We start from the raw sequence: 21,214 nt of genomic DNA on the forward strand, positions 1-21,214 counted from the left end.
ATAGATCAAGCATACATAAAATGATATAAGAGCCAAAATTTACAAATTAACATTCGAAAGACCAATTAGAAATAAATTAATTTAAATAAATTCCACATTTCCACACAAGTGTGCCCAAAATTTGTAGTGAAGCGTAGAAAAGGTGCAAGCATCCACCGACTGTGGACAATAGACTGGAGAGTCCGCAATCTTGTCCGTAACAGATAGCTTTTAGCTGGAGTTGGGAAAATTGCGTAAGCCGTGACAACCGACGAGGACAAATGAGGGTCTGCCACGTGCTACCCAATAATGCAGGGCAAACCTTTGAAAATCCATCAGAAAATCATTAAAAAACAGAATAAAGAATATCAGATGAGAATGACGGAAATGCCAGTCTCAAGTCTTAACAACCAACATATTTGACCGTTGAACCACACCCATACCAATTTATAACCAGTTAACCACCACCCACTCACCGTCACAAACGAATTTACATTTTTTTTTTGTTACAAAATTTACATATATTTTTTCTTTCCTTTTTTTGTTTTTCTTTCCTTTCCTTCTTTTTACAAATTTATATCATGTGTCGAAGCATATTATTTTTGTAATTTTTTAAACCTTAAAATTGTTAAATAAAACTCGAAAGTATGGATTTTTGAGTTTTTCCTCTTTATGTTTGATGACGTGTCATGTGAGCCATCGTCAAACAAGATTCGAAAGTGTTGGTTTAGATGGTCGTGCATCGATGTTGTTGGGTGTTGGAGAGATGGATGAAGAGATCAAACTATTAGGGGTTGGATGTCCAATACTTGTTGGTCGATTTCGATTTTAGTATCGTAAAGGCTATTATGGCTTAGCTAATGCGTCGACGACGTAGGGCGCTAGCGCAGAGCTAGAGCTGGACTGGATATCGGAAGGTTGTAGCGGCGTTGTTCTTATCATATTGATTCAACTAGGTCTAGGTTGGATTGCATGGGCATGGGTACAACGAAGGCGGGAGGCTGTGCTGCCTTTTATAGGCTTGGTGGAAGGGTTGCGTTGGATGTTGTGGTATCTCTCTAAGCGTGATACAGAGGTTGGGACAATTGGTGGCGACAGTCTGACGAAGGTGGTTGGGCGACTTTGTGAGCACACTACCAAGGTGGCACAAAAAGGTGTGGATCATGATGGTTTAGTGGGTTGTGTTCTCCTTGTTCATAGGGTTACTGCTTGTATGGACCCTCCTTTTGGGCCAAACACGTACTTTACTTGTTGTTTTTACTCGTAGATATTTATGGTTAAGTTTGTTAGTCTGCCAATGCTTGTTACATTAAAAGAAGTCCATACACATTCGAGTCAGGATTTAGAGTTTGTGTGTCTCGTTCTAGTCGATGTGCTGCTTTTGTGGCATTAACCCTAGGGCTATGAGCTTTAATTTTGGTGTTGCTTGGTTGTTAACATAATGGTGAATTCCCTTTGCACGTGGTCTAGTTGTATTTGGAGATGGCGTTGAAGAAGACTAAGTTTATTGTTGGCTGCTAGGTTGTATCATTACTCTCGTGATTTGGTAAGTTTTTTTTTTTTTTTTTTTTTTTTTTTTTTTTTTCCTGAGTGTAAAATAGGGGTCGGGCAGCTATGGATCTTTGTTTAGACGTGTGTCGTAGTGTAACGACAAAATGTTGTTCCAATATAGTGTATTTTTTAATTATTAATGGATTTTATTCTTTTGAAAATACATGATAAATAAAAAAGAACCTAACGATTGAAGGTTATGAATCTTTAGTATTGCAATTTTCTACACGTAGTTATAAATTTTTCATTTTTACTTACCATGTTTAGTAACTACCAGTGGTTAGGTGTCAACTAAGTCTAAATGTCGAGATCACCTAACATGCGTTGCTCATATTAGCAACTAACAAAAAAAAATCTATTTTGTACATACAATTCAAAATTACGAGTAAAACACTTAAGAACAAGTCATTCTATATTAAGTAAATCATCGAACGTTTAAGCAAACCCCATGTTAAGCATGGTTTTACATACTTACATACAACCTAATTTACTAAATTTAGTAACACCATCATATTTAACCTCTCCCCTGTATACCCGTTAAAAGGGAAGAACTTTTCTTGCACACACCGTACGACCTAGTTTCTTATATAGAACTAAAACTCAGTCCTCTTCATCAAAAAATGATCCAAACTTAGTCAATAAGAAGTAACAAACACCATACCGTCCATACCATATAAAAACAAGAAGAAAAAAGAAAAAAAGAAAAAAGAAAAAAAGAAAAAAGAAAAAAGAAAAAGTAAAACAAAAACAAAAACTGAGTCAATCAGAGGTCAATTCCCTAATATGACCACGTCGCTCTCCGGCTCCTCTAGACTTCTATATAAATGACCCAAAGCCCGCCCTTGGATCAAAAGAAAACAACACACAAACCAACCGAGAAAGTTTTCCGAAGACAAAAACCTCACCGGAAAATAGGAAACGCAGAAAATAAAATGCCTTGCGCTCTAGTCGCACCAAACTCTCCGATCTTCTCGCCGTCGAAAATTCCGTCGATTTTCTGCCGGTCATCTTCTTCTTCTCCTAGGCTTCTCCATGTCCCACCCCCGACGCCGTCGTCACGGTCCAGTAACAACCCACTGTCGTCGCCGAAGGCTTTCCAGGCGAGGTTTCAGAGCCCGAGGCATGTGATTAGTAACCACACGAAGGAGCCGTCGGGTTTGGGCTCGGGTCCGGGTTTGGCGCTGAAGAGAAAGAGGCCGATGAGGATTGATATTCCGATTGCGCCGGTGAGTTTCGCCGTTGACTCGCCGAAGGCCGAGGAGAGAGTTGAGGCTGTGGAGGTTGATGAAGATGGATATTCGGTTTATTGCAAACGAGGCAAAAGAGGTCTCATGGAGGATCGCTACTCCGCCATGGTTGATTCCACACAGGTAAATATTTGTTGATTTTTAGGTGATATATTTGTTGAGAAAAATCAGGGAAACTTTTTTTTATTTTGATTTGTAGTAGAAATTGTGCTGATTATATGTTTATGTGGTGACAGGCGTTGTTTGGTGTGTTTGATGGGCATGGAGGTTCAAAGGCAGCTGAATTTGCAGCCAAGAACTTGGATAAGAACATCGCGGATCGTTTGGCGAGTGGAGGAGAGGAGAAAGTGATGGAAGCAGTGAAAGAAGGTTATTTGGCCACTGATGCTGAGTTTTTGAAAGAGGATGTTAGTGGTGGTGCTTGCTGTGTGACTGCTTTGGTGCAAAAGGGTAACCTGGTGGTGTCGAATGCTGGTGATTGTCGCGCTGTGATGAGCCGAGGAGGGGTTGCTGAAGCCCTTACGTCTGATCATCATCCTTGTAGAACAGATGAAAGAGCGAGAATTGAGAGCTCGGTAAGCATCAAATCTCGGAAATGATTTATAAGTTGACTTGCTCGCATAGAAGATGAGATTAAGAATGGAAGTTCATGAACTTGTCACTGATTGGAATTTGTGTGTATGCTTGCAGGGTGGTTATGTGGATTATTGCCACGGTGTTTGGAGAATACAAGGTTCTCTTGCAGTTTCAAGAGGAATTGGAGATCGCCAGCTAAAGCAATGGGTTATAGCAGAACCAGAGACTAAAGTTTTAAAAATCAATCCTGAATGCGAGTTCTTAATGTTAGCATCTGACGGTCTTTGGGACAAGGTAATTTCAGAACAAGTCTCATTTCAATAGTTTTGTCTCATTTCAATTTCAGAACATGTCTCATTACATTTTTGTTTGAAATTGAATCTAAACAGAATCTTCATTTCTTTCAGGTTACTAATCAAGAGGCAGTTGACATAGTTCGCCCTCTATGTGTTGGAATTGATAACCCAGAGCTGTTTTCGGCTTGTAAAAAGCTGGTTGATCTGTCAATCAGTAGAGGTTCCATGGACGATACAAGCGTGATGATAATCCAATTAGGCCGTTTTGTTTCATGATTCACTTTTAGGGAAAAGGAGATTCAGATTGTGACACCTGACTTTTCTTCCAATGCAAGTGAGATTTAGACTGACCTTGCAGCTTGAGAAGCTAGAAAGACTACTCATCTGCCAATGACATTTAGATTATGCCGCTGATATTCCCTTTTAGTACGTACTGACAATATACAAAGAAGAATTGCAGTACACTGTAATTTTTTTCTTAACAGTAGAACAGAAGTATCAGAAACACATTACAGATTGTGTTGCTTGTAAATTTTCACTTCTAAGTTATAATATATGATCAAATTTTTACCCTTTTTTCCAATTTTCGTTCTTATGGTCTTATATTCGGTTCTGTTACACATTTTTGACAATCTATCTTCTGTGCTTTGTCTTGTTTAAGTCAACCCCAAGAGCACATGCTTATTATATGGTAGTTGGACCTGGTCAGTCCTGTTTGGCAGCTGCCGGCACATTCTAGTCTGCATTAGAACATTGTTCAATAATTGAATTTTAGTGATTCTTGACGCAGTCTCCACCAGTTGTATTGCACTTCGCTTTCAGACTTTCAGTACCTTATAAGTTAGAACCTTCTGTCTTTCGAATTGTAAGTGGCTGCAATGTTAATGGACATCAGGACATGCCAAACTTTTATGAGCTTAATGTCTAACGCATAATCCACGCACATGTAGTAGTGGTGAATCCAAGAACTTTTTTGTCGATGCGAGTTTTAAACGCATGAACAGCAATTCCTTTTGCTTATTTAGCTTCCATTTTCTTTAGCCACAGACATCAAACATCTTTTTCTCGACGCTATTTACATGTCGCTCACTCGTGTTTTATCCCTGTGCCTGAGGTCTATTTAGTGCTGTTGAACAAACTCTTTGCTGCAGTACATGCATATGGAGTCGCAGATATCTACTTTGCATAACATTACAAAGTGCCGATAGATGCATGAATGGACTGGGAATAGTCAATACTGGATTTAGCCTTTTCTACAAGTTTGCTGTGCATGATAAGGGCCATACTGATAAAGATGCTTAGACATGAGCAACACGTTGCCAGTTTAGCAACGACTTCGAAAATAGAGGCCTGACTGGTTCAGAAACCAAACAATACTACAGTAGCATGCAAAAGAGAAGTTTGATGTCGATGTAAATTTCCAGAAAGCCAATTGTACATGTAAAACCTTGACCATTTGATCAGATGAACAGAAGATAACAACCTTTTCTTTTTTGTTGCCTTGCTATATCTCTATCTCTATGTCTTTGTACATTTTTCTCCGCCAATCACGTTACATCAAGAACAAAGGCAACGACAATAACTATGTTTTCATGTAATGTACGCTAAAAGGAGAAAAATCTAGAGATTTTGCTAAGTAGCGACTAGATAGCAAGATGTCTTTGTGTTGATTTCATGCTAGCTTTTTGATTTCAGAGAAATAATGAATGCTCGAACTTAAGACTTTATTCAACATTATGTAAAATATACTGATTTGAGCGTTAAATCAAGAAAGATATAACCACATATTCTTACTGATCGATTTGAGAGTCTCAAGAGTAAATGTCTATCTTCATCACCGCGATTTATGTGGGTGAAATTCAATGTAAAAATTGAACACCCATTGCCTTTCCAAATGTTCGTCCGCAAATCCCAAATCCAAAAATAAAAAACCCTCACAATAACACAGAGATCAGAGCCCAAAAGATGTTGACAATGAGAAGAGTAGTATTTTGGGCCGGGTCGAGTTCCGACCCGCAGAACCCGGCCTTGTCAACCCGAACCAACAAAACAACGAAGCAAATGAAGTAAAGCGCACTAAGCAACAATTTATAACACGTATAATTTCCCCCATTAATATTTAATATTCCATCCTTTGAGAGTGTGGCCTGGACAGCTCTTCTTCTTATTTCACTACGAAAATTCCATTTATAAAATCACAATAAACCTCTCCCTTCTTACCCTTCTCCTTTTCTTTCTTAGATCTCTCTCATCTCTCTCTCCCTCCCTTGTTCGCTTTCCAGAGAGCCCTTTCCGTTCTGCTGGTTCCAGATCTCAACTCGCTTCGAATCCCCACCGCAGGGTTCGAAGCGCTCGCGCCTCTCCGTCTCTCTCTCTCTCTCTCTCTCTCTCTCTCTTGCTGGATTCGCAACCAGCTGTAGATCCGAGCCGTCGGTTCTGAGCCGTCGATCTGCGCAACCATGGCGGCGGCTAACGCTCCGATCACCATGAAGGAGGCCTTGACGGTTAGTTCTCAGCTCTGATTCGATGCTCTCTTAGTTCGATTAGTTCAATTTGTGTAGTAGAGCTTAGATAGTTGATTTTTCTGGTCAAATTCTGCTCGATTCGTAGCTTCAACTTCAGATAGATCTGTTAGTCTGTGAAGTTTATAGTCTCTGTTCAGATCTGAGCAGTTAGCTCACTAGGAATAGCTGTGACTTTAGCAATTTGAATAGGAGTAGATGTAGAGTGAGAGGTTTTGACTATATTGGAAAGTGATTGACGAGTTCTCATTGTGATCTGATCTCTGATTGCAGCTTCCGAGCGTCGGGATTAATCCGCAATTCATAACGTTTACACATGTTACTATGGAGTCAGATAAGTACATATGTGTAAGGGAGACAGCGCCGCAGAATAGTATTGTGATTATTGATATGAGCATGCCGAATCAGCCTTTGAGGAGGCCTATCACTGCAGACTCTGCACTTATGAATCCAAACTCCAAAATCCTTGCTTTGAAAGGTAGGTTGTAGCTTATGACTCTGTATTGGTATTGATCTTAATTTGTGGTGGATGCGCGATACAATTTGTGTTTACATGCTTCTGCTTCAACTTGATGAACTTCAGTTTACTTAACTAGGAGCACATTTTTAGTTCCAGTTCAACTTTCTATTACAATAGTTACATTTTGTGAAACCATCAGCAACTATCATATGCAGTTTAAGGTTTGCATTAGTTAAATTTATGGTTCTTGCGTCTAATCATTTCACTATGGGGTGGGGTTTATGCGGTCATTAGAAGATATACAGTCATTTGTTGATCATTGCTTTACAATGTCTTTCCGTTTTGTTTGGATGCTTTATTGCTTTAAGCCACTTCACAACACAATTGTAGTGTTTGCATCTTTTTACTATCCTTTCATTGGCATTTTGGAAGTACTTTGGTTTTAGGGATAAATTGCTTTTCGTTTAAAAAATTAAGGCCATCAATCTACTTTTTTAGATGATCATTTTGAGATTGTAAAAATGTACTACGTGGAAAGTAATGGTTACTGTTGTTAGTGCTGGTTTCTTGATATTCTTTATTAGCAAGGTTTGCTCACTTATTTTCTTATGCATGTGAAGCTCAAGTCCAGGGATCTACTCAGGACCACCTTCAAATTTTTAACATTGAGATGAAAGCAAAACTGAAATCATACCTTATGCCTGAGCAGGTACTCACTTTATTGCTCACTAATGAGTACATGTTTTCAAATCTTAGTAGATTACATGTTTCAGATCTTAGTAAATTGCATGTTTCAGATCTGAACATATCTTCATTTTTCTTTGTAGATCGTCTTTTGGAAATGGATAACCCCAAAGATGTTGGGCCTTGTCACACAGACTACAGTATATCATTGGTCAATTGAAGGTAAAATGCCTTGATCCTCTTATTTGAGTATCATGTTCAACTCATTTGGTTCTGTTTTCTGGAAACATAAACTTATGGTTTACATCTCCCTTGTAGGTGAGTCTGAACCTGTAAAGGTATTTGAGCGAACAGCTAATTTGGTGAACAATCAGATAATAAATTACCGTTGTGATCCTTCTGAGAAGTGGTTGGTTCTGATTGGAATTGCTCCCGGTGCTCCTGAGGTATGTTGTTTTTGTTTGTTAATCCCTGTGCACATAAGAGTGACCAGTTCTCATCTAAGGACCTTTCCGATATCTGCTTCGTAGATGACACCATGTTTTTTTACTGAAATAATACAATATTAATTGCATAGTAGTGGGATGTGTGATCCAAGCATTTGAATGGCTTTACTGTTGCAAGCCCAAGAAAAACCAATATAGGTCTGATCTCGCAGATTTAATGTAGCATTTGCTAAATTTTTGGGTCTTTCTTCATCGTGATTTCAATAGGCCTGGTCAAACCATGTTCCGAATGTCTTCTGTTGTCCTGACTCTTGCTCAATGAGTGTTTTTAGCCTTACATCTAATTGTCTGTCTTCATCTGTAATATGATTTGACCAGTGTTCGTAGTTGTTCATTTCATTACTGTGGCACTATATCCTCATTTCTGATTCAAAGTTTGCAATCTCTCTGGAGACTCCTACAGAAATTACTTCTGATTATGACAAACTTTGTTATACTGCTTCTGATTTTTAATCATGTTATATTTTCAGAGGCCACAATTGGTTAAAGGGAACTTGCAACTCTTCTCAGTGGAGCAGCAGCGCAGTCAAGCTCTTGAAGCGCATGCTGCATCCTTCGCCCAGTACAAGGTGTGCAACTTTCCCTATTGCATTTCCAAGTCTTTATATATTCTCTTCCCCCTTCCATTTGCAGATATATGTTGATATATGTGTACATATTGACAAATAGTTTCATTGAACTTTATTGTTTTGAACAGGTTCCAGGGAATGAGAACCCTTCCATTCTGATTTCCTTTGCCACCAAGACGCTCAATGCTGGACAGATTACATCCAAGTTGCATGTTATTGAGCTCGGTGCCCAGTCAGGTTGGTATACATATTCTACTATGAGTTTCATATATGCTATCATTCCCTATCAACACCTGGACTAGTGTTGTGTTTAAATATGCATTTTTCTTTATCCAAGATCTCCCAGTTTGTGAGGACAGATAATGTTTCCTTTGATATTGGACTTGGAAACCTTATTTATGGTTAGTGGTGATTACTTGAAGTGATGTTGAATACATCTGCTGGGACTCCTTTTTAGAAGGAATTTCGAGGGTCATAAGAGTTATCTAGAATGGGAAGAAATAATTCAATTGGTGGTAATATGTTTTCTATGTATGGTTAGTGGTGATTTAAAAGAAGAAGTAATGAGTTTGACTGGTTATGCAGGGAAGCCATCTTTTTCAAAGAAACAAGCAGATCTTTTCTTTCCTCCAGATTTTGCTGATGATTTCCCAGTTGCCATGCAGGTATGCAATTTGTTGATGCTTCTTATTTGTATTGATTATATGTTATACTATGCGGATCTCTAATGACTAATTAATTTGTTAACTTTGCAGATGTCTCACAAGTACAGTTTAATTTATGTAATTACAAAGCTGGGGCTACTATTTGTATACGACTTAGAGACAGCTAGTGCAGTTTACAGAAATAGAATTAGTCCAGATCCAATTTTCTTGACTACAGAAGCTTCTTCAGTGGGAGGCTTTTATGCGGTTAATAGGCGGGGCCAGGTGTTGTTGGCTACCATTAATGAGCAAACAATTGTGCCTTTTGTCAGTGGTCAGGTATGTTTGAATGTCTGTCCTTCCATTTGTGGTATCACAGTAGCAGCATTTTGTGCTGAGGTACTTTGTTTTAATTTTATTTGCAGTTAAACAATTTGGAGCTTGCTGTCAATCTGGCAAAAAGAGGAAATCTTCCTGGTGCTGAGAATCTGGTAGGCCATTTTTATTCGTTGTTGAGTTGTGTTGTAAATAGGTCTTCTATGGCACTTTGGAATTATTATTTTTTATTTCTACTCTATTGCTCGTGTCGGATGAGGCAAGGGAAGTCCAGTTTCTAAAGTGGCCGGCAACTTCAACCTACTTGTTTTATCTCCTGGATTCATTTCTGTCAAATTACTGATATGCCTACTTGTACATTACAGGTTGTCCAGCGTTTCCAAGAACTGTTTGCCCAGACAAAGTACAAAGAAGCTGCTGAACTGGCTGCTGAATCCCCGCAAGGAATTCTTCGTACACCGGATACAGTTGCTAAATTTCAGGTTCGTTTGCGTTATAAGCTGTATATGTAAATATTTGCTAGTATTTTTGTAGGTTCAGACCATATGTTCTTAATGTTTGTACTTGACTGAGTTTTAACATTTTTTTTGTAATGGTGCAGAGTGTTCCTGTCCAAGCTGGGCAAACACCTCCTTTGTTGCAGTATTTTGGGACACTCTTAACGAGAGGGAAGCTGAATGCCTTTGAGTCATTGGAATTGTCACGTCTTGTTGTGAACCAGAACAAGAAGAATCTTTTGGAGAACTGGTTGGCAGAGGACAAACTGGAATGCAGTGAGGAACTTGGAGATCTTGTGAAGGTATTATTACAAATTTGCAATATGGATTAAACACATATCTTTCAGATTTCTACATGTGTGGTCACTGTGGCCTTAACATCATCTCGGATGTTTTTGTTGCAGACTGTGGATAATGATCTGGCTTTGAAGATATACATTAAAGCCCGAGCAACTCCAAAAGTTGTTGCAGCGTTTGCCGAGCGAAGGGAATTTGACAAAATCCTGATCTACTCAAAGCAGGTAAAGAAATTTATTACATGTAGTAATGGTATCCAAAGTTTTGGTTGTGTATTTGAGTTCTATTGATATCAATTTTTCCTATTGCTTTAGGTTGGCTACACACCTGACTATCTGTTCCTTTTGCAAACAATTCTCCGAGCAGACCCTCAGGTATTCATAGAATATTCAATATGCTTGTAGTTGCTATTGTAGTCATTGAAAGTTGAAGGCATAGTTAGATTTCGTTGAGTGAAAGTCATTGAAAGAATATTCAATGGGTTGTGAGAATATGTTTGTTGTTGCTATTGTATTCATTGAAAGTTGAAGGCATAGTTAGATTTTGTTGAATGTCCAGTTCACATTAAAGTAGTCTGTTAATTACCCAAGAATTGCGGAGTAGAATTTCATGTTAGATGTTTTCGACATTTAATCTAAACTATCACTTTTGAATGTAGGGTGCTGTTAATTTTGCGTTAATGATGTCCCAAATGGAAGGTGGTTGTCCTGTTGATTACAACACCATTACAGATCTCTTTCTTCAGGTTTGTATACTACCGATTAAGTCACACACTTTGTTTTGTCATATTATATCTGAAGAACATGCCTCATGCTCTTTATTTTATTTTTCCTGTAGAGGAATCTGATTCGTGAGGCGACCGCTTTTCTACTGGATGTTTTGAAGCCAAATCTCCCTGAACACGCCTTTTTGCAGACAAAGGTTTTTATGCTCATAGCTATGTATTACTTGATTGTAGCCATGTTTACAGATGGTTGACTTTTTTCCGTCGGTGCAGGTCCTCGAGATTAACTTGGTTACTTTTCCAAACGTGGCTGATGCCATTTTAGCCAATGGTATGTTCAGTCATTATGATCGTCCTCGAATTGCCCAGTTATGTGAAAAAGCTGGTCTTTATGTGCGAGCTCTGCAAGTAAGATGTCTTCTGCTTATTTCATGGATCATGTTTTTTCTCTTACCCTTCTGTTTTATCTCAAAATGTCAGCTGTGCTAAATTTCTTTACTCTGGTGCAGCACTACTCTGAGTTGCCTGATATTAAACGTGTCATAGTGAATACACATGCAATAGAGCCGCAATCTCTAGTGGAGTTTTTTGGTACTCTGTCAAAGGAATGGGCACTGGAGTGTATGAAGGATCTCTTGCTGGTCAATTTGAGAGGCAACCTTCAGATAATTGTGCAGGTACACTCACTTCTTGCCTCAGTCATGTTTAAAATATCTAGAGCATTAAATGAAGAGAACTAAGGCATGTCTGCACAGGTTGCTAAGGAGTACTCTGATCAGTTGGGTACTGATCAATGCATGAAGCTGTTTGAGCAGTTCAAGTCATATGAAGGATTGTACTTCTTCCTCGGATCATTTTTGAGTTCAAGGTATTTTGCTGTAGAATACAGATTACTGGTTTACCTTTCCCTCCCTTTTTCAGAGGGACATCCTGTTTTTCTTGATTATGATATACCTCTTAATGGTTGGACAGTGAGGATCCTGAAATCCACTTCAAGTACATTGAGGCTGCAGCCAAAACTGGACAAATTAAAGAGGTCGAGAGAGTCACCAGAGAATCAAATTTCTACGATGCTGAGAAAACAAAGAACTTTTTGATGGAAGCTAAGCTCCCAGATGCGCGACCCCTTATCAATGTTTGTGACCGTTTTGGTTTTGTTCCAGATCTCACCCACTACTTGTACACAAACAATATGCTCCGTTACATTGAGGGTTATGTCCAGAAGGTATTATTTTTGTTTTCATTTTACAGTTATGAAAGTGTGGAGAAATTATTCCTTTTTTGATGATGTTTTACTCATTTCATAGGTGAATCCTTCAAATGCTCCTCTAGTTGTGGGACAGTTGCTAGATGATGAGTGCCCTGAAGATTTTATCAAAGGCTTGATTCTCTCTGTACGTTCATTGCTTCCAGTGGAGCCCCTTGTGGAGGAATGTGAGAAAAGGTTCATTACTGATCCTAATCTGTGTCCTTTTTGGTTGAATTCTCACTCCTTGGATCATGTTTTTCCTTGATCTGCACTAACTTTTTTTTTATTATATTAGGAATCGACTTCGTTTACTCACTCAGTTCCTGGAGCATCTTGTGAGTGAGGGAAGCCAGGATGTGCACGTCCACAATGCATTGGGTAAAATCATCATTGATAGTGGAAACAATCCAGAACACTTCCTCACCACGAACCCATATTATGATTCTCGTGTGGTGGGTAAATATTGTGAGAAACGCGATCCTACCCTGGCTGTTGTTGCTTATCGACGTGGACAATGTGATGATGAGCTTATCAATGTTACAAATAAAAACTCTTTGTTCAAGTTACAAGCAAGGTTGGTGATGCTTTTATCTTATATAACTTTGTACATCCGCATCATTTTTGTTTCTGCCTTTTCATTTACCAATTCTCTGTGAACAGATATGTGGTTGAGAGGATGGATGAGGATCTTTGGGCTAAAGCTCTTGACCCTGAGAATGAATATAGAAGACAACTTATCGATCAAGTGGTTTCTACTGCCTTGCCCGAAAGCAAGAGTCCAGAACAAGTTTCTGCAGCTGTTAAGGCTTTCATGACAGCTGATTTGCCCCATGAATTAATTGAGCTTCTTGAAAAGATTGTGCTTCAGAACTCTGCCTTCAGTGGGAACTTTAATCTGCAGAATCTGCTAATTTTGACAGCCATCAAGGCAGATCCGTCTAGAGTTATGGATTATATTAATAGGCTAGACAATTTCGATGGACCTGCAGTTGGGGAAGTAGCTGTGGAAGCCCAACTCTTTGAGGAAGCATTTGCAATTTTCAAGAAATTCAACTTGAATGTACAGGCCGTCAATGTCTTGCTTGATAATATCCGAAGCATTGATAGGGCTGTAGAATTTGCATTCCGTGTCGAAGAGGATGCTGTTTGGAGTCAGGTTGGAAAGGCTCAACTCCGGGAGGGGCTTGTGAGCGATGCCATTGAGTCATTTATTCGGGCGGATGATGCCACACAATTCTTGGATGTTATTCGTGCTTCTGAGGATGCAGATGTTTACCATGACTTGGTGAGATACCTTCTGATGGTTAGGCAGAAGACAAAGGAGCCGAGGGTAGACAGTGAGCTTATTTATGCATATGCCAAGATTGATAGGCTAGCTGACATTGAAGAGTTCATTCTTATGCCAAATGTCGCCAATCTCCAAAATGTTGGTGATCGCCTATATGATGAGGCCCTCTATGAGGCTGCAAAAATAATTTATGCTTTTATATCCAACTGGGCCAAGTTGGCTGTCACACTTGTGAAGCTCAAACAATTCCAAGGTGCTGTTGATGCAGCACGAAAAGCCAATAGTGCAAAGACATGGAAGGAAGTTTGCTTTGCTTGTGTTGATGCTGAGGAGTTCCGCTTAGCTCAAATTTGTGGTCTCAACATCATCATACAGGTAAATTGGTTTATTTATGCATTTATTTTTCAATGGATCCTCAGCTACAGTCTTTGCACGCTATTGCTATTTCTAACAATGATCTGTGTAATTTCAACTTATAGGTGGATGATTTGGAGGAGGTCAGTGAATTCTACCAGAATAGAGGATGCTTCAATGAGCTAATATCTCTAATGGAAAGTGGTCTTGGCCTAGAACGTGCACACATGGGAATCTTTACTGAGTTGGGAGTTCTGTATGCTAGATACCGTCCTGAGAAACTAATGGAGCACATCAAACTGTTCTCAACTCGGTTAAATATTCCCAAGCTCATACGAGCTTGTGATGAGCAGCAGCATTGGAAGGAGCTGACCTATTTATACATTCAATATGATGAGTTTGATAATGCTGCAACAACCATCATGAATCATTCCCCTGAAGCCTGGGATCACATGCAGTTCAAAGATGTGGCAGTTAAAGTTGCAAATGTGGAGCTATACTATAAGGCTGTGCACTTTTACTTGCAAGAGCATCCTGATCTCATCAATGATATTCTAAATGTTCTTGCTCTCCGTGTAGATCATACACGTGTGGTGGACATTATGCGAAAGGTAATTGATTTTGCAGGCACTCGATGAAACTTAGGTTACATGGGAAAAGATACTGAAAATAGTTTCTGTTTGGCTAGCATCTGACGCTCCTTCGCATTTATAATTGCAGGCTGGTCACCTACTTCTTGTGAAGCCATACATGGTTGCTGTTCAGAGCAACAATGTCTCAGCTGTGAATGAGGCTTTGAATGAGATATATGTTGAAGAGGAAGACTATGAAAGATTGCGTGAATCAATTGATTTACATGACAGCTTTGATCAAATAGGTCTTGCTCAAAAGGTATGACTCGTTCAATTTCTAGCCTATTGTCTGTAAATGTGTTCCATGTGCAAGAGAATTAATTCCTTTGTCCTAATTTATACATGTGCAAGAGCCTTACACTACCTTGTCTATTGTCAGATCGAAAAACACGAGCTTCTGGAAATGAGGCGTGTTGCTGCTTATATTTACAAGAAAGCTGGAAGGTGGAAGCAGTCCATTGCTTTATCAAAGAAAGATAAACTTTACAAAGATGCCATGGAGACCGCATCGCAGTCTGGTGACCGTGAACTTGCAGAGGAATTGCTTGTTTACTTCATTGAACAGGTATAGTTTATTATCAGGAAAAAGCGGCATGTTATCAAGTTAACATTGTAGTTGATTTAACATACAAGCTTATGCTCATATATATGTACTTTGTTCATATTTGCAGGGAAAGAAAGAATGCTTTGCGTCATGCCTCTTTGTCTGTTACGATTTGATTAGGCCAGATACTGCTCTTGAACTTGCGTGGATGAACAACATGATAGACTTTGCCTTCCCATATCTGTTACAGGTATTACTTGTTCATAATTCAAATATTCATGTTGTCAACTGTTCCTTGAGAGGGGCTGGAACACCCCTTTACTGTTCTGCCGTTGTTGAAATTAATCTTATGATTCTTTTTCGCAGTTTATCCGTGAATACACCGGTAAAGTGGATGAACTGGTGAAGGACAGAATTGAAGCTCAGAATGAAATGAAGTCCAAGGAGAAGGAAGAGAAAGAAGTTATAGCACAGCAGGTACTGACTTTGAATTTCCCTTCTCCTATTCCTTTAAAGAAGTGGGCTCTTATGTATACTTTACTTTCCGCTCCTCTTTCTTCATTGTTTTGCACTCTTGATTCATTGATCTGTTGTTCTTGCAGAACATGTATGCACAACTGTTGCCTCTTGCTTTGCCTGCTCCACCAATGCCCGGTATGGGCGGAGGTATGGGAGGCATGGGCGGAGGGTATGGTCCTCCGCCTCCTATGGGAGGAATGGGGATGCCTCCGATGCCACCTTATGGCATGCCACCAATGGGCAGCAGCTACTGAGATGTGTGATGAACAATTGTTGTGGAACTCGATGGCAAATTTGTTGTCATAGTCAGTAGGGCAACCTGTCTGATAGAACTTTGCATTTTAGTGTAATTTTATTGGGCTTCCCTGCCCGTCTTTCTGATTTTGTCAGTCATTTGTTTTGATGGGTTGAAAAGGTGCAGTTTAAATAATTGTCAATAGGTTGTGTGGATAGGAAAATCTTGTAATATTCTTTTGTATCTGAGGCATTGTTTTTTTCGGATGGTCGATGAGGGCGAGCTTAGAATTTTCTCCTCTGTATTAATTTGTTCTGTTTTTCAATCTTGCCTGGGTATAATACAAAACAGTACACTGATGATTTTGGAATGCTTTTGTTCCACTACTATTCAATATATGTGCAAATTGATTTAGCTACCGTGCAAATTGATTTAGCTACCGTGTTTTACTCCCTTGTGCATTTCTATCAAACATGGATATTGATCAAGTGCATACTTTGTTAAAAAACAAGGATCTTATCAACAGAGCAATGGAATTTAGAAGCCACTAGGTGGTGTACCACCAAAACCTGAAAAAATATCAAATGTAAAAACGAAAAAGATGGATAAAAAGGTAATTTTAATCCTTAAATGGTAAAGTTGTAATAAAACGAAAAGTAGGGACAAAAATGTACATTACACATATCATATCAGAGCGAGTGGCAGGGTTGTAATAAAAACGGAAAGAAGGACAAAATGGTAATTTCTAACCTAATGGCACTGAGAATGGCAGAGCTATAATTCAATTAAAAAAGGACAAAATCGGTCATTTTGGCCTTACGGTCACTGTTCGTAAAGAAACTGAGTTTTAGTATATAGTATAAATATAAATCTTGCTGTGAACTGAAATCTGTAAGTTCTTGAAGGAAACATTTATAGGTTTATGAAACACCAATTTTGTCTAGTATCATACTAACCATGGGTCTGTGGCTATATGGATCATGTTCATGGATTAAAGGAAAATGTGCAAAAGCTCTATCTGCTTGTGTCATTCTATGAGTCTCCTCCTTTGTGTCTATGGCATCGCCACTCCTGTTGGCAACATCCACTAATTTGGAACTTCCGGGAAAAACAGCTTCAGGTGAAATTAAAGTCTCTAAGCAAGTAACACATTAAAATATGTGTACCCCTTTTGTTCTTAACTGGGATCTGAATTCCTGTATTTCAGGGATGTATAGTAACGGATCTGCTTTCGCACGATTGTTATGCGAAAGAATTAAAACTTCACCCTTCTCTAAAATCGATATAGAACCCACAGAAATAATACCATGTTGACATAGTGCCATACAAGGAATCTCTAGCTTACTCCAGGAATCTCCCTCCTTGGTCCATATGGTATTAGAAAATATCAACAAAAGTGTAACCAGTTGTTGATGTTTTATTACATGACGAAAAGATGGAAGACAATTCACGAATCAAAGATGTTCCCATATAATTACATCCAAAGGAACCTACTACAAGTTATATATCCCTATAAAAGGCATTAGAACTGACCCCATCCAAAGTTTTCCATCCTTCTCTTCTACTTCACTGATAAACCTCATGCTCTTTCCCTCACAATCTTCCAATACTTGCAAAACATCACCTTTCTCGCTTAACTTTATAGCAGTTGCATAAGCCTTTCCTCCTACCAGTAGTGAATGCAATCGCTTGAAGCCTAGAGGAAGCTTTAGGAGTGACTTTCCAGCCCATGTGTTAGACACCAACCACTTCGCGAAAAGTCCTTTCTTTGCATGTAATGCAACCCAAAACTCACCTTTCGAGTTCCTTCGGATATTATCTGGGAATCCTGGAAGCTTGGTAAATATATCTGTATCTCCAGCATTTGGACCATAAAGCCAATGCCTCAAGATCCTGCAATTAGTGGTTTCAGCTACTAGCACAAAGGAGTGGTCTTTGCTCAACGCAACACCATTGGCAAAAGCAAGACCTTGTAGTAAAACCACGACTTCTTGGCTAGATATATTGTACTTCAGTAATCTGCCAGTCTTGTCTCCATTCAAAATTGATGACATGAATTGCCTGCAAACTCGTAAGAGCATAAAATTGCATACTTGTCAGTTCCTCCGGCAAAGAATTCGCACATATAGCATGGAAGGAAAAGCTTTATTCAGCCATTAATTTGTCCCACAGGAACTTAATGTAGCATATATATAAAGTATAAACACTAAAGGATTTTAGATTTCTTTTGTCTCAGGGCATATGGAGCAATAGAACACAAAAACTAAGAAACACTAAATCTAGCTATCAGTTGAACTTTTTAATTTGAATCAACTTCTACTTAGATGCTGAGACAGAAATGGTTCATTCATATAGATGCAACACCTCTATAATTTGCACAGAAATTTTTCATACTTTGAGATTACAGTGATCATGGAAGCACCCGCTGTCTTGTACAGCTCAATAATTTTCCAGTGAGATGCACTGTTTCTGTCAAAGTTTAATAAGTCATGCAGATTTTTCAAACCATTGGACATCTCACCATCACCTTGTTGCTAGAAACTAAAATGAACGAAGCTGCTGAAATGAAAACTCTTCAACAAATCAATTTTAAAACCCAAGGTGATATAATGTTACTGCAATAAACTACCTTCTGTGGAACACTGTACTCGAATCAGTGAAATAAATCACATCCTTCTTCTCATCAATGTCAATATCATTGGTGAAGTGAAGCTGCTGTCCTTCAACTTCTTTAACAACTTGAGATGCTAAACCTCCAGCAGGACCTACTACTTGTAAACCAAGGTATGCATCAGCAATATAGAGATCTCCAGTTTTCTTATTGAACCTTAGGCCTAAAGGTCTTCCACAAACATGCTCCAATTCTGGTGCAAAAGGCCTAACACACTCCTTCCTTGAAAACAGAAGTTCCAATCAATAAGACTTCATTACTAATATAAAAAACTAAAACAGAACCAATTAAAACCCAACATAGTAAAAAGTATCTCTATAAAATAGATATTGTGAGACATTCATTTAGATCAAATTTAACTGTACCCAAGTTGGAGTGTAATTATTAATCACTAGCAACAATCCTGAGAATTATCTCATTTCCTCTGAGCTTCACAGTCCACCATGAAATAAATCAGGAATAGTTTCTTTGGTCTCTTTAGATGGCATTACATCCTTGACCAATGGTAATCCTAATTTTTTTTTTTTTCCTTATTATCCCTCACCACCTGGGCTCAACGGATAGTATAATAGTAAACCTCATTTTTCGGTAAGCGAAGAAAAGAAAACTGATGTTACCTCTTACCTCTCGGCATAGCATATCATTCAACAAATTTTAGCAATGACATCCATTTTTGTGCATCACGTCTCACAAGCTAAATTTTACAATATATTTTGTTCTACTACTTTTAAAGTTCATGAGACAGATCTCGTGTGCTGGCAAAATCCAATTCCTCACGTTACCAACTGATATAAGTTGGCTCCTTTTTCTTTTCTTTTATTTTCTGGAAATAAGACTAGTCTATTTGATAGTAGTCTAACTCCTGAAGTTTATTAAGGAGAGAACATAATTCTGCCGAATCAACTCCAATACATACTTCTTGGTAAGTACAACATGACATGCTTGCATTTGTGTTTGGTCAATCTCAGATTTCTTTTTTTTTTTTTTTTTTTGAGAAGTGGTCAATCTCAGATTCTCAGTTGTAACGTACAACTGAAACTTGGAAATTTATAATTCCCTATACTTACCCTATTATTAACCAAGGAAAATTCTAGGCTAATAGAGTTCCACTCTCTGTCAGCAAATGAGACATGATATTTTGCAGAGAACCAATAATTCGTATAAAAGCGCTTTGATATGAGACCTTGCCTGTGTGTTTATAAGGATTTGGGTATCTCCATCCATTGCCAATTGGTTTTGGATGTGAACCCAGACTACTTCATCAGTGACTAGTGACATAGCCTGCCTTGCAATATGTTTAAAGTAGCTTAAGTACAATGCACTGAGCTCTAATTACAAGTTAATCCTCTAAAATCAGAAATTGTTTCTATCAGGCTGGTTTATCCAAATTGCAGTGTCTTTACTTCACTTCATGTTCATCCCCAAAAGGAAAAAAAATACTTCACTTCAAGTTACTCTTTGCATAGCAATACATACTTGATATTTGTAGTTATTAGCTTTGCATTAGTGATCGAATCGTTTAGAACTGCAATTTTCATCTTTAAATTAATGGAAGTAATAATAGTGATAATAATTAAAGAATTGATGAAACTTGCTGACAGAGCATTCATAAGCAGCTAGCTAACTAAGCAGGAATGTAAAAGGGTTGGTTACCTTTGAGATGTGGTGACTGCGAAATCAGTCCAACGGTGGTGGTTGGGATCCCACTTGAGGATACGACCATCGGCGACACCGGTGTAAGGGCCATCACCGTTGGGGTCGAAAGCAAGACTCTCCGGCCCGACGGCTCCGGTGAGTTGGAGTATTTCGGAGGTGTGGAGAAGGTTTTGGGAACCCGGGATTGGACCCAACTTGAACAACTGGAGACTCATAACTATGGCCACTGTTGCTGCACACAACCTTAAATTTGGCTTCATCGCTTGATTGCCTTCTTTTGCTTCAGGCTAGATGGCGAACTTTGAAACACAAAAGTAGGAGCACGAGCACCCTGTTTATCTGGGTATGTTCCTAATACAAAAGTAGTCAACTATTAAGACCCAGTTTAGGACAGCTGTGTTTAAGAAAAATCACTTTTAAAATTTCACGAACACGCACATTGACTTCTGACTTATGTTGCATGAACACGGAAACGGACATAAACACGGTAACACATCGACACGATAAAACTCAAAAACTAAATATCTGATACGGCGGCTTGAATACGGTAAATAAAATTATATGTTTATATATAATAAATAAAAATATACTAAAATATAAAATAAGTTCATTATATTATCAAAATAATGTTCTAAATGCATAACCATAAGAAATAGAGTAAAAGTTATAAATGGTCCCCGTTGTTTAGGGTGAAGGTTATGTTTGTACTTGTGGTTTAAAATGTCTAATGTTGCTCCTCGTGTTTTATATGTCAACCAATTTTAGTTCAATTATAACATTTTGTCAAACACTGTTATCACATGTCTGTCACATGTTGGGTTAATTTTGTTTTTACCTTTAAACCTTAGTCACCGTTTCCTCAATGATTCTTCCCTCCTCCAAGTGAGGGATCACCAACCTTTGGGTTAACGGCGCGTGGATGCACGCGCTAACAATAAAAAGAAAAAACTTCCTACATCTTCATCTTTGCCCAGCCAATCTTCCAAAGCAAGAACTGAAGACGGCGACATATTTGATCAACCAGAAGCATAGAAAGCAACCAACTCCTCTGATACACCAGTAAATCGAAACCTTAATTGACCAACAATTTGGGTTAACGATGCGTGGATGCACGTGCTAACAGTAAAAAGAAAAAACTTCCTACATCCTCGTCTGCAAGAACTAAAGACGGTGACATA

At 38.7% G+C, this 21,214-nt stretch overlaps 3 protein-coding genes across 4 annotated transcripts; 2 read left to right on the forward strand and 1 right to left on the reverse strand.

Moving 5' to 3' along the window:
• Window positions 1-2,388: 2,388 nt before the first annotated feature.
• LOC101308512 (probable protein phosphatase 2C 25-like) lies at window positions 2,389-4,232 on the forward strand. Its single transcript, XM_004307617.1, has 4 exons — window positions 2,389-2,900; window positions 3,014-3,352; window positions 3,468-3,647; window positions 3,761-4,232. The coding sequence occupies exons 1-4, from the start codon at window positions 2,463-2,465 to the stop codon at window positions 3,923-3,925; spliced, it is 1,122 nt and encodes a 373-aa protein (XP_004307665.1). The 5' UTR covers window positions 2,389-2,462; the 3' UTR covers window positions 3,926-4,232.
• Window positions 4,233-6,009: 1,777 nt separating this feature from the next.
• On the forward strand, window positions 6,010-16,128 carry LOC101304132 (clathrin heavy chain 1-like). Its single transcript, XM_004307601.1, has 29 exons — window positions 6,010-6,153; window positions 6,445-6,649; window positions 7,252-7,340; window positions 7,459-7,537; window positions 7,634-7,761; window positions 8,292-8,390; window positions 8,519-8,627; window positions 8,976-9,055; window positions 9,146-9,373; window positions 9,460-9,525; window positions 9,736-9,852; window positions 9,972-10,169; window positions 10,272-10,388; window positions 10,479-10,538; window positions 10,823-10,909; window positions 11,002-11,085; window positions 11,162-11,296; window positions 11,398-11,565; window positions 11,644-11,756; window positions 11,861-12,113; window positions 12,196-12,332; window positions 12,433-12,711; window positions 12,798-13,800; window positions 13,905-14,390; window positions 14,500-14,670; window positions 14,791-14,976; window positions 15,083-15,205; window positions 15,322-15,432; window positions 15,558-16,128. The coding sequence occupies exons 1-29, from the start codon at window positions 6,109-6,111 to the stop codon at window positions 15,726-15,728; spliced, it is 5,127 nt and encodes a 1,708-aa protein (XP_004307649.1). The 5' UTR covers window positions 6,010-6,108; the 3' UTR covers window positions 15,729-16,128.
• Window positions 16,129-16,970: 842 nt separating this feature from the next.
• Window positions 16,971-20,399, reverse strand: LOC101309393 (strictosidine synthase 1-like). 2 transcript variants are annotated; one of them, XM_004307620.1, is made up of 4 exons: window positions 20,034-20,399; window positions 18,339-18,602; window positions 18,104-18,178; window positions 16,971-17,770 (listed from the first exon to the last, which is right to left on the reverse strand). In XM_004307620.1, exons 1-4 carry the CDS (start codon window positions 20,294-20,296, stop codon window positions 17,203-17,205), a joined length of 1,170 nt encoding a protein of 389 aa, XP_004307668.1. In that variant the 5' UTR covers window positions 20,297-20,399; the 3' UTR covers window positions 16,971-17,202. The 2 variants fall into 2 exon arrangements, with proteins under 2 accessions (XP_004307668.1, XP_004307669.1); XM_004307621.1 differs by lacking the exon at window positions 18,104-18,178.
• Window positions 20,400-21,214: the final 815 nt, after the last annotated feature.

Source organism: Fragaria vesca, linkage group LG7 (assembly GCF_000184155.1).
Source record: "Fragaria vesca subsp. vesca linkage group LG7, FraVesHawaii_1.0, whole genome shotgun sequence".
In the NCBI taxonomy this organism is placed as follows: Eukaryota; Viridiplantae; Streptophyta; class Magnoliopsida; order Rosales; family Rosaceae; genus Fragaria; species Fragaria vesca.

Excerpts from the sequence above, each read along its gene's own strand:
- LOC101308512 (XM_004307617.1), top strand. The coding sequence starts at position 2,463 with ATGCCTTGCGCTCTAGTCGCACCAAACTCTCCGATCTTCTCGCCGTCG. Across the intron at positions 2,901-3,013 it reads CCATGGTTGATTCCACACAG|GCGTTGTTTGGTGTGTTTGA; the intron begins GTAAATATTTGT and ends ATGTGGTGACAG. Across the intron at positions 3,353-3,467 it reads GAGCGAGAATTGAGAGCTCG|GGTGGTTATGTGGATTATTG; the intron begins GTAAGCATCAAA and ends GTATGCTTGCAG.
- LOC101309393 (XM_004307620.1), bottom strand. The coding sequence starts at position 20,296 with ATGAAGCCAAATTTAAGGTTGTGTGCAGCAACAGTGGCCATAGTTATG. Across the intron at positions 18,603-20,033 it reads GCAGTCACCACATCTCAAAG|GAAGGAGTGTGTTAGGCCTT; the intron begins GTAACCAACCCT and ends TCTGTTTTCAAG. Across the intron at positions 18,179-18,338 it reads AGTACAGTGTTCCACAGAAG|AAACAGTGCATCTCACTGGA; the intron begins GTAGTTTATTGC and ends AAACTTTGACAG.
- LOC101304132 (XM_004307601.1), top strand. The coding sequence starts at position 6,109 with ATGGCGGCGGCTAACGCTCCGATCACCATGAAGGAGGCCTTGACG. Across the intron at positions 10,910-11,001 it reads TTACAGATCTCTTTCTTCAG|AGGAATCTGATTCGTGAGGC; the intron begins GTTTGTATACTA and ends TTTTTCCTGTAG. Across the intron at positions 13,801-13,904 it reads GTCTCAACATCATCATACAG|GTGGATGATTTGGAGGAGGT; the intron begins GTAAATTGGTTT and ends TTCAACTTATAG.